The 12491-nt window shown below is 46.1% G+C and overlaps 2 protein-coding genes across 5 annotated transcripts in view; both read left to right on the plus strand.

Moving 5' to 3' along the window:
* Window positions 1–12491, plus strand: part of GNAL (G protein subunit alpha L) — a 105093-nt gene that overhangs the window by 84294 nt on the left and 8308 nt on the right. For 2 of the 4 annotated variants that reach the window (XM_079783932.1, XM_079783934.1), the window contains 4 exons: window positions 9565–9619; window positions 11035–11108; window positions 11670–11758; window positions 12068–12188. In XM_079783932.1, the coding sequence (XP_079640058.1) occupies window positions 9565–9619; window positions 11035–11108; window positions 11670–11758; window positions 12068–12188 (339 nt within the window). The remainder of the gene's footprint in view (window positions 1–9564; window positions 9620–11034; window positions 11109–11669; window positions 11759–12067; window positions 12189–12491) is intronic. The other 2 variants (XM_079783933.1, XM_079783935.1) reach the window with 1 other exon arrangement.
* CHMP1B (charged multivesicular body protein 1B) lies at window positions 1612–5670 on the plus strand. The gene has a single exon (XM_079784448.1). The coding sequence runs from the start codon at window positions 1736–1738 to the stop codon at window positions 2333–2335; it is 600 nt and encodes a 199-aa protein (XP_079640574.1). The 5' UTR covers window positions 1612–1735; the 3' UTR covers window positions 2336–5670.

The following is a 12491-nucleotide window of genomic DNA, read 5'->3' on the forward strand; positions in this document are numbered from 1 at the left end:
GGATTAAAATGATCTCTAAACAGAATTAGCTCTCAGTAATCATTTTCAACCTAGCTCATTCAGGGAGGTTGGGCCTCCTTATGTTTTGTTATTGCTGTATCTGAGGAATCTTTCTAAAAGAAAAAAAAAAAGCTGCAGCACATTGCTGCCATTTAAAGCCTGCATTTTTAAGGGTGTAATACATAGTGACAGTTTTGATGTATGCCAGTGGGTGTGGGTCCCAATACTTCACTGTTCTCTGCCTGCATAATTTACCAGTAAAACGACAATTTAGCCTGTCAAACTTAAAATATGAGTGAAGTTCCTTGGATATTTATGAAACATCAAATAGATAGAACAGTGTCGGCAAATGATGGTGTGTGTTTTTTTATTATGAAACCACAGAAAGATATTTGGATGATAGTTGCTGGCAACTCACCAATAAACCGAACTTCCAGCTGCGGTAAAAATGCAGTGGCCCGTGGTTTTGAAGGTATTTTCACCCATTGGTGAAATAAAATTTAAAAAATGATATCACAGGACTCCAGCCCAAACTGTAATCAAAGATTGAGAGGCAGGACAATAACACACCTTTTGTTTTATTGTTTAATGTATTAACACTCCATGGTTGCAGGTACCCCTCCGAAAGTGTAAGTTACCCATGCAAATAGAGAAAGCTTTGGTCTGCAGACCTAGTTGATGGCTGGTTTTTAGTCCTCTGCCCAGACACCTGGAGGCCTGACACGTTTAGAGATGGGGTATTAGAACATTATAAACTGTGGAACAAAAAGATAGATACAGAGGCAGTAAAGCATCAAACAGACTGTCAAATTACAGCGGGAAGGTTAGGGAGAGGTGGGGGAGATAAGAGATCAACCGAAGGACTTGTATGCATGCATATAAGCATAACCAATGGACGCAAAACTCTGGGGGGTGAGGGCATGTATGGGAGTGGGGTGGCGGGGCAATGGTAAGATATGTACACATATAATACCTTAATTAAAAAAGATTAATTATGAACAACAAATACATATCTATCAACAAGTGATTCTAAAAATCAAGTGAATTCAAAATCTGAGGAACAGAATAAACTGGTGAACATAATAGAATCAGAGGCATAGAATGGGAGTGGATTGATAATTCTCAGGGGGAAAGGGGTGTCTGTGTGGGGGGTATAGGAAGAGACTGGACAAAAATCATACACCTATGGATAAGGACAACGGGGGGAGGGAACCGGGTGATGGGGAGATATGGGGGGGGGAAAAGGAGAAACAATTGTAATAATCTGAACAATAAAGATTTACTTTAAAAAAAAGATTAAAATAGAGTTGGGGTATTTTTTACCTGCGGCTCTACACGCACCCTGCACGTTTCAGCAGCTATATGCCTAAGGAAGTGTGTGTGTGTGAACACGGCTTTTCGTGACCCTACTTATTTATGTGCTTAAAAAAACGGGGCAGAACTCAGCGCAGAAAGCCAGCGCCCTAGTCAGCCGGGGCAGCGTCCGCTGAGTCAGGTCTGAGCTCGTCGCTGGGGGGCGTCCCGCCTTAAGGTCCCTCCCGCAGGCTCCGCCCCCAGTGCCTCCGCCCCGCGGGCCCCACCTCCCGGCGCCGAGCTCTGACGTCATCGGCTGCGCCGCTCAGCAAAAACAGGAAGTAGGACCAAAACAAAGGAGCGGCAGCCCCGAGCGGACCTGCTTTCCGCCTCCCTCCAGCGCGCGTCTGCCCGGCCGCCCACCCCGAGGAGCCGCCCGACCATGTCCAATATGGAGAAACACCTGTTCAACCTGAAGTTCGCGGCCAAAGAACTGAGCAGAAGTGCCAAAAAATGCGACAAAGAGGAAAAGGCCGAAAAGGCCAAAATTAAAAAGGCCATTCAGAAGGGCAACATGGAAGTCGCGAAGATCCACGCCGAAAATGCCATTCGGCAGAAGAACCAGGCAGTGAATTTCTTGAGAATGAGTGCGCGGGTCGATGCGGTGGCTGCCCGAGTCCAGACGGCGGTGACGATGGGCAAGGTGACCAAGTCGATGGCCGGGGTGGTGAAGTCCATGGATGCGACGTTGAAGACCATGAATCTAGAGAAGATCTCCGCCTTGATGGACAAATTCGAGCACCAGTTTGAGACGCTGGACGTCCAGACGCAGCAGATGGAAGACACGATGAGCAGCACGACGACGCTGACCACTCCCCAGAGCCAAGTGGATATGCTGCTCCAGGAAATGGCCGATGAGGCCGGCCTGGACCTCAACATGGAGCTGCCGCAGGGGCAGACCGACTCCGTGGGCACGAGCGTGGCGTCGGCGGAGCAGGATGAGCTGTCCCAGAGACTGGCCCGCCTGCGAGACCAAGTGTAACGACCGAGCGCACTCTGAGGCTTCCCGTCTGTGGCCCCTTCTGAAATGCTCTCTGTATATCAGAGAGATATCACACACTACAACCTTGGAATATGCCAGAATGCGGAAATGCTCTTAAGATGCTTCTACCTTTGGGTTTACAGTGCGCTCCGGTACATTAAGAAGTTCCAGGCTTTCTCCACCCTTAACTGGATTTTAAAGTTCTGTATATCTTGTGATAATGTGTATTTTTATAGCTGTCTTTTAACAGGACTAGTTAATTTGGTGTATATGAGTCTTCCTCAAAAGTTTTATCAAATCTCTAGTTTCTGTGTATTCAGTTTTTCTGCCTGAACTATCAAAATTGAAGTTTATTTTGAATTTAGTGTAATTGTTGAGAATATATAAAATTGAAATGTGGTACATGAAAAGAAAATGATTACTTTGATTGCAGGGTTTTCAACACCTCATTCAACTTATTTAACGGACAGTGCCATTTCTGTGTATCCTTTGTTTTTTGCCATCAAAATGAGACTACAGTTGACTATTAATCTGTTTCATAACTTATATTAAAATTACCTTAGGACATTCTTGCATAATACGCTTTTACTGTTTACATTCTGTAAAATTTTTTTAAGATTTATAAGGTTTAACATATGACAGTTTCTTTCAAATGAATTTCTCTAACATTTCTAGTTATTTTCCTCTCTCACCACTTTAATTACATTTCTTATAAAATGTTAATTAGCATGGCAGCCACATGACTCACTCCAACGTTGCCAAAGAACTGTTGATTGGTTTGAGAAAACCCTGGGACTGTGTATTTGTAGGTTTTGTTTTTATTTTAACAACCAAAAATAGAGTTAAAATTAGAACAGCATTTTCAGTTCTAGTTATTTGCACTTATTATGTTGTTCTTAAAACAATTCTTTAAAAACTTTGGAAGTGTAAGTTGGAATGTTTTACTTAGCCATGTAGCCTGAATGAAGTCAGGGAGGAAGAAAAGATGCAGGATGGGATAGCATGCTTGACCCTCTGTGGCTAGGACTCCCCTGTGCTGCCTTCATCCTTCTGGAATAGCAGGGTGTATTTTCTAGCTGAAAAGGAAATCCTGTAGCCAAAACTTGCTTAGCCTCAAAACGTGAAGAACACCAGTTTGCTTTTGCCTTGACAACTCTGTTAATCTAACTTGAATACTTATGGATATTTTAAATTCCTCATTTCCTTCACTGGAAGATTTCTCCATAAGAGAATACCAGTGTTTCAGAAAGTAACTATAGGGACTCTCCCAGGCCCTTTGAAGGATTCGCTGTTATGACATGTTTTCCAGTGTGACTGAGTGTGTTTAAGGGGAGAAAAAAGCACGTATAAATAGATGAGAACTGCCCCTTAAATTTAAGTGTCTTTATATCTGACTGGTTGTTGTCCTGAAGTCTTCTCTAAGGGGCACCTCTCCATTGTCTGCCCCACATGTTTGTAGAACTCCCTCCTTTTGATGTCTCCTCTCATCCACGTGGTTGCACAGAGGCAACTGTGTGAGTACAGCATGAGTTGTAACCCCTCTTTAGACTGGAACAAATAATTAAAACTTTGAAAATAGCTTAGTGTTGAGTCCTTTGGTAAATTGAAGACCCTTTCGTAATAGAAATGTTCCCAACAATATTCATATATTTTGTGAGATTAAACAATGCTTGAATAAGCTTGAACTTTCTTAAAATATGTTCATTTTAAACTATATGGATGTACATTTTTAGGAACCATAAGTATTATTTCAAAAGCATATTAGGCCCATGAATTTCCTTATTTTTGCAGTTGATGAAATATTGAAGTGTAAACCACAGAAGTTTGTCAAATAAATAATCTTAAACAGCATGTTACTACATATGAGTGCATTCCGTTTGAAGAGCTATTTAAGAACAATAATTCAGAGGTAGGTTTCGTTCAGAAAGCCTGGTATTTTTCCAAACTCACTACCTGAATGTTCAGGTAGCATGGAATTTTCATGCACGTTTCTAGAAGCCTATTTTTAGCTATTCTTTACTGTAATAGTTTATTAAAAGCAACAAGGTTCTCCCTCGCATTGAAACTTTCCCAGACAACAGATAGATATAATTTTCAAAAGGATCCAACTTAAACATACCAATAGTCAATCTCCCATGCAACTACTAATAGTTTTTGCTCTTTATTTCTCCTTTTTATTTTTCTGCCTTCAAATGTACAGTTTCTAACATGGATTTAGAACATACTTTTCATTTATTTATGAACAATTTAGGTTATTTAAGTTCAATTATATGTGCACAATTGGAGAACTTGCTTACTAAAGCTATTGCTTCTTGAAGGCATGTTAATGCATGTGTTGTGTACCTTTTCGATAGAGACATGCTGTGAGTGTTGGACACTGTGTGCCTACCCAGCTGTCTTTGATTTGGAAAAGAGACACCTAAAATAAGTACCAGTCTAATAACCTTATTGTCTGAACGTAGTCTCAGGGTCAGTCAGACAATCTCACATTGTGAAGCAGAAGTGAGGGACTTTCTGTTCTAGATTCTTCCTTTGCAATATGCACAATACCCTCTTGGAGGCATTTCTGTAGCCAAAATCCAAAACTCAAGGCTTTGAGTACTATTGACAAAAAGCCACTAGCCAGTGAACGTTGAACAAATTGATGGGCAAGCCCCTTTCATTTTTTTTAATTATAATCAACTGACTAGCATTAATAAAATGCCTGCCTGGTTTGCCTACAACTGGATGGTTTTTCTACAACCACATGGAACAGGACAGACAGTGTTTCTCTCGGTCACGATTCCTGGACCTAGTGTGGTCCGAAGCTCAGTTGGCTCCTGCTAGGGCAGAGGGTAATTGGTCATTGCATCTGGTTCTGATGTCAGCCATGGCTACATTCTGTCTGGTTTCCCCAGGGTTTAGTCATTGGGATGTTCCATTTAGTTTGATGCCAACCAGAGCCTCGTTCTGAGGGTTAATGATGAAGAGAGTAGTTGTTGAAGGGAGAGGAAGGTGGGTAAGTCAGAGTTTTGGGTGAGGCCAGATTAAATCAAAAGGGGTGGAAAAAAGAAGAAAAGGTCAGATTAAACAAAATAGGGTTTCTGCGTAGTTATATAACATGCATGGATCTTAACCCTGCTGCTCTTTGTCACTCCGTAATATTTTTATATCATGAAAATAAGTATCTTGAAATCAATTTCAATAACACTGAGAAAAGGTTTTTACTTACCTTGACAGAGTTCCAACTTGGTACGTTTTTCACAGAGATAATATAAAATACATTTAAATAAATGTGTATGTTAAAAGTAAATGATTTTTAAATCATCTTTGCATGATCCCTTCCTTATCCCTTTTCATGATCAACTCCATGGACATAAAAACTCTGACTTTTCAGTTATTTTAGAAGAGGAGTAGAAATAGATGAGAAATAAACAATGAATTGCTATTTTGAACCAATATTAAACAGAAAAAAGATCTAAATGATGAGAATAAAAATGCTTCTGCAAACATAAATATCCTCAGCTGTAGCAGAAAATGGAAGAAAATCTAAAAATGCTTTTTAACTGCTTTTTTTAGTGCCCATATGAGGGTGATGTTTTACAGTTGTAATTCGGTATTGCCTTACAACTATGTATCTAGTGTGAATGGATGGTCTATAAGGGGGGATTCTTTAATCTGGTGACGTATTTTAGAAAACAATCTAAGCTTTAAAATGTAGTCATGTGGAATTCTGTGTATGACTTGGAAGTCCCTTTAAACTCATCTCTATATACAGGGTGTCCCAAAGAAGTGCATACACACTAACAGCTGATAGCTCAATTTTGAAAATGAAATGTATTTTAATAAACATTGCCTTTATAATTATTCAAAGTGTGTATACATTTTTGGGACACCCTATATTATCTTAGGAGCCTTGATTTGAAGTACTTCTACAACATGCTGAGAAATATGTGGATTGAACCAAAGACCTAGGCAAAATTTGGCAGAAATTTCCTCAGAGTGTGTCTCAAAGAACTGGGGGATGCATTCACATGGGGGGAATTTTCATTTTTTATTTTATTGTACAAACTTGAAACCTATGCACTCAAAATACCAGTCAGCACCAGTAACAATTCAGGAGATACTCTTAGAAATGTTCATTGATGCTTCTCAGAGCTCCCTTAGATGGTTAAGCATCAGAGCTGGAAAAACTTGAATACCCATCCTGGAGTCTGAGGATGGGAAAAGAACTTGACATCTTTGCCTTTGTCATCGACATCTCAGAACCACGTATTTTTAGCAGCATTCAGGAAGGTACTCCCCCCACTTCCTTTGGGAGGCGGTCTTTAATCCCATCTATCAGTATTTTTTTAGCCTTATTCCATTGTTTCTACTTATACTGCTTATTAACAAGTTAATCAAGTCACCCACCTCCCTCCACCCTCTCTGCATCCTGATAGAAATTGGTTGCTTCCTAAACTTGATAACCAAAGGCTTCATGTTTCGTTTAATTTTTAGTTCCTTCCAGCCCTTTTAATCAGAGGCTATTGGTTTCTGTGTCACACGTCAGTATTATATGTCCCCAGCCAGGAGAACAGATCCTTTCTGAATCAAGTTATTGTAGCCCATGGATTGGGGTTGGGGTTGGGGGCAGCTCAGCTCCCCATCCGAGACCCTCCTGGAGGTCTGGGCCACAGTCCAGAGCTCCCTTTCCAGGAGCAGAAACCTCTTCCTCCATCACAGAATCTTTGGGCTCCTTTCCTGCTAGAATAGCCAAACCGCATTGTGGTGTTCAAACCTGGGGCCTTCAGTTTCTCCAGCTCCCAGGCGGTCCCCTCCTGTGGCATTTCCCCAGTTGCTTGCACTCTGTCCAAACTGCTCCATCTCAGGCACCAGCCCCGCACGCCAGGCCGATTCACCCACCTCTGGTCTGCATGGAGCAGCACCTCCCGGAGGGGCCGGCCGCAGGCAGCCAGGGTCCCTCTGGCCTCTCAGTGGCACTGCCACCTCCTCCAGGAGCAGGTGACTTTCTTTGACAACTCCTGCAGCAGGCAGTGCAGTCACAGGCACCTCCCTCCGCCGCTGCTTCCCCTGGCGTGGGCCTGGCCCTGGCTGCCAGCTGAAATGGCCTCACTTGGGACACTGCCCTCACCACCTTTGTCTCTGAGAGGGTATCTAACACCAGCAGACCCACCCTTGCCCACTGCTACGTTCTGCCGGCGGCTTACCTGCCGCGGAGTTGGTTGCCTCTTGTTGCAGCTCTAAGGTAGGTCTTGGTCCTGGAGCAGCCAAGCCTTGCGCCAAATCAAGGGCACATGGATGGAGGGGCACCAAAATGCCATCCCAGCAGCAGGACCCTGGGACTGTCCTTAGCCAGGAGTGAAGGTGGCCAAGAGAGTTAAGTGGTCTTGCTGTGTTCTTGGTCTCCTCTTGCCCGAGCTGAAAGCCTCTTAAGACCTGCAGTGCAGGCTGGTGGGGGTGCTGGTGGGGGAACGAGTAGGGATGGGAGGGGACACCTCTGTGCTATGCAGAATGCTGCAATTCAAGGGCTTAGAAGAAGGCCCGATCTTTGCTTTACTTCACATACCCAGTGATGGCGCCCAAACCTTCCAGTGCTGGGCAGGCAGGGGAGCCGGATCCTGACCCTGTCTACGTCACGTGTACTCTCCTCCGTGTAGGAGCCTCACCCTGGCCAGGGAGCACCCACAGGCGGGAGAACCTGGGCCACTGTGGCCACGTCCTCTCCTCACACTCCCCTGCCCTTCTGAAGCCCCGCTGCCCACTCTTCCCTCATGGCCCTCTGACCACCAGCTACCAGTCCCCACCAGCTCCTGGGTCTTAAACATCCGTGTCCTGTGGGGGCTGGGCCTCTCGGCCACCTGCTCGCTAGCCTCTTCCATCCAGCCCCAGGAGGAGGAGGAGGGGAGCAAACGTCATTCACCAGACAAGTAATCGGGGGTCAGGTCTCCCGAGGGGCTGGGGACACCTGGGCCAACCAGACAAAGGCCGGCTCTGGGCGGCTTGCGTTTTGTAGGCAGAAACAGATAATAAACAAATGAGGTTTATTACCAGGTCGTGCTAAGCACTTTGGTGTCAGGTCCAGCCTGATGATTGAACCGGGCTGAGGTAGGGAGGTGGGATTTGAGAAGAGAAAGAAAGACAGGACAGTGGGATTCGGGAGGTCCACAGCTCTTGAGAAGCTGTGGCAACTTTTATTAGTAATACAGTGCTTTTTATACATAAGACACTAAGCAGGGAATCACAAGGAAAACATTCTTTGTTTCTCTAAAATCACTACTGGAGGGATAGGTTGAAGGACAGGTTTTTTGTTACAATAAATCTCACTAGCTAGATACATATTTCTTGGTAAGCCACGAAAGTAGCTCTTATCCTACTGATAGCAGTCATATAAACAAACCCTGGGAAAGCTCTGTAGGCAGGGGCTGCTCTCGTTATACTGATTAGTTGCCATCCAAACAGGCCTGGGAAATCTGTGCGGGTAGGGTGCCAGCCTTGCTAGCCCCTACAGGTGCAAGGACCGTGTCAGCTTACAGCCCGTTCCCCACACTTTGGAGAAAAATAAAGCAAGGTTGGCATGGAGTGGACAAGGGTGCTGTTTTAGACAAGATGCACAGGGTGCCTCTGGCGGGTGAGCGAGCGGTGCAGCGGAGGGCGAGCACGCGCGTCTGTCTTCCACCTGCAGGTGCCGTGTGAGCTCCTTTCCTGCCGCTTACTCCTCCCTGCCTCCTACTGTGATCATATCACACCTCTGGGACCAATCTTATAGCCTCCACCCGGTGGGCACCCCAGATTAAACCTGCTCTCTCACACACACACGCACACACGCACACACGCACACACACTCCTAAGGTTCCAGTCCTTATCGGGAACTTACTACGCTAAAGGAGCATCTCTCACTTCCCGTTTTGTATTTGCATCCCTCCATGGCCTTCCTCTACTAGCTTAGCCCTGGAAGGAAGTCTGTGCCCCTCCAGTTTCTGAGTGGTCCCTCGCCCCCTACCCTACAACATTGGACAAGAGGAAGAGGGAAGGCAGAGGGAAACGGGAAAAGAAGGCAGTTGTGGTAGCATAGCTGCCTCAATCAGGGCTGTTTGCTACTTGGGCAGACACATGTGCAGGAAGGGAGATGGGAGCTTCCCTCGGCTCCTGCTGCCTGTCCTGTGCTGGCGTGGCTGTCCCCGGGGTCACCCACAACCCAGGAGAAGGCCATCTGAGAACTTCCTGAGCACTGCTGGCTTTCGTTTCAGCTTCCTGGAGAGAATCGACAGCGTCAGCCTGGTGGACTACACCCCCACAGACCAGGTACGTGAACTTAGAGCTGAGCCACCTGCTGGAGCCTCCTGAGGTCAAAGAAATTGCCAGTACTATTCAGTGATTCTTTTTAAATGGATTAAGGAAACTTTTCTTCAAATAACTACTTCTTGCAAATTATGTTGTCCCTGCATGTGCAGGTGGTATGTTTGCTATGCCCTGTGAATGGCCCATTGACTTAGCTCCCTGAAATGTACTAAATTTCTACATTCCCAATATCAAAATAATGTCATTTGTGGAATAAGCCTAAGCCTTTCCCATTCCTCTTGGCGCTCTCCACAGGAAACTAAACCTTTGCCTCCCTCGCTTCATAAACTCTGTCCATTCTGCTTTCGGCCCTGGTCTGAGTCACAAACCACAGCACACTCTCCGGGGGTTGAGCCAGGAAATTTACCCCTCTGCAAGTAGCAGAGAGGGACCTTCCATGGCTCCCAAACCTTTGGTCCTCAGGCATCTGTAGAGACTTGGAGAACCATGCATTGTTCAGCTTAGGCGCCCTCTGGAGGCCCCTAGAGCTAGTGAGCTCCAAAGAAGTTAGGGGGCTCCGTTCAGACTCCCAGTCTGTGTCCCCTGGAGGGCCTTGCCTGGGGATCTCGGGGAGGCTCTCTCTTCTGTGCGCACGTCCTGGAGGTCTGAGCTCCTCTCCATCCCTCAAAGTTCACCTGTCTCTGGGCTGACTCAGAGTTATCTGGCAGAGCAACGGAGCCTTCCTAGCCCTGAGTCATTCCCATGAGGCTGTGCTGAGCACCCAGCTTCCGGAGAAATGGCAGTGTCTGCTTCATTAACATCACAATGGATGTGTGATCAGAAAAAAAATACCCTGACTTCTGGCAAACGTACTAGAGATGTCAGCTTATAAAATTACGGCTTTCTCATCTCCTCCTGGCCACAATCATCTTTTATCTTAGAGAGCAGAGAAGTCTGCGGGGAAGAGAGGAAATCTTAAATCAATTAGCACCCAGTCCAGAGCATCCATGATCTGTGAATGCAGTTGCACTTCCTTTGCTTTCTCACCCAAATGGCTCTAAACCCAAAACAGCTGGCTCTCGGTTGTACCAGGAGAGTGCAGGCAGGATCTCGCCCACAACCTGAAGGGAGGGGTGTGGTTGTCAGGAGCACAGCAGTGGCTACATTCATCAGTGATTAAAAATAAGAATCCTAAAAAAAATAAAACAGCTATCAAGTCTCTAAGACCAAACCAATGCATTAACTGACTTTCTCAGGGGTGGGGGTCGGGGAGGGAGACTGAGCACATCTGTCTGAGTTTTAATTACTGCACTGTTGTTTCTTGTATAATGGAAGAAACCGCTATTTGAAAAGCTCCCTTATGCTTGCACCCCGGGCTTCCTTCCCTTCGGAAGGAGAGCAATGGTGTCACTTGGTCTGCTTCTCTCTTCCTGCTCCAGGACCTTCTCAGATGCAGAGTTCTGACATCAGGGATTTTTGAGACACGATTCCAAGTGGACAAAGTAAACTTTCAGTAAGTGTGTTGTTGGGAGCAGGCCTGCTGCGGGGCTGTGGGCAGGAACCCCTCCCTGCTGCCGTCTGGGGCCTACTGGGCGTGGGGCCAGGAGACCCAGCCGAATCCCAAATGTATTGCCATCCTTCCGGATAAGTAACTGTGATCGCGTGGTCCTGAAGTGCATGCAGTGAGTGTAGGGAAGGGAGGAATCCAAGACTGGAGAGGCCTGCGAAGGTCAGAAAGACCCCAGGCATCGGTGGGGGCGGGTAGAGAGAAACTGCTGCCAGAAAGAGGGCAGAGGGACGCACCGCACAGGCCGGCCTGAGGAGAGGAGCCTGAGCCCCCGATGGCCACAGGGCCAGGGCTGTGACCCGAGAAACGACTGGCTGTGGACGCCCAGGCCGGCTCCCTGGAGCACACCTGGGGCTGCCCCAGCAGCCTGCCGGGGCCGCGCAGGCCAAGGTCACCCGGGCCGAGGTCGCACAGGCTGTGCTGCAGGCGGGCAGCGTGAAGAAGAGCACAGAGTGCAGGGTGCGTCCTCACACCCCAAGTAATTATCCTCCTCTTCTCCTTCCGCAGCATGTTTGATGTCGGCGGCCAGAGGGACGAGCGGAGAAAATGGATCCAGTGCTTTAACGGTGATTTCTACGCTCCCTCAAGAAAAGGGGGTGAATTCTCCCCTCGCTCCTGCTACTATGTTTAAGTAGTTTTGAATGAGATCATCGATAAAATGCCTTAAATATGATGCTCATAAGTAAGGCATTTAAGTATCCCCAGCTCCCATTTGCCATTTGCTAATATGGGTGGACTCCTGGCCGGGCACGTGGCTGAAGGACCAGTGACACACACACAGTGCTGGTTCAAGTCCTTCTCACGGTCAGGGAATGAAAACCACCCTGGAAATGGTAGCAGTTGGATGTGTACTTTGTCATCACCCCCAGTGACATCTGTCTAACTTCCTCTCTTCTCCCACTAAGACGTCACCGCCATCATTTACGTGGCAGCCTGCAGTAGCTACAACATGGTGATTCGGGAAGATAACAACACCAACAGGCTGAGAGAGTCCCTGGACCTCTTCGAAAGCATCTGGAACAACAGGTAATAAAAATAATCAGTTCAGTCTCACCACTGGATTGCAAATTTTCTTTCATTAAAAGTATCACTCAGCTCACTTTTATTATTATTCTGCAGATAAAGTCATTCGTTCCTTAATGGTAAATCCAGAACTGCAAGAAGTATCTCTTTTAGTCCATCTCACATATAGACATACTTAACATGGACCGTTCCTTGATGAAGCTCTGCTAGTGCTTTGTGAAGAAAATTTAGTATTTCTCACTTAAGGATTTTTTTTCCATTGATTTTTAGAGAGAGTGGAAGGAGGGAGGGGGAGAGAGAGAGAGA

This window comes from Cnephaeus nilssonii (genome assembly GCF_951640355.1).
Source record: "Cnephaeus nilssonii genome assembly, chromosome: 11".
Classification (NCBI taxonomy): domain Eukaryota; kingdom Metazoa; phylum Chordata; class Mammalia; order Chiroptera; family Vespertilionidae; genus Cnephaeus; species Cnephaeus nilssonii.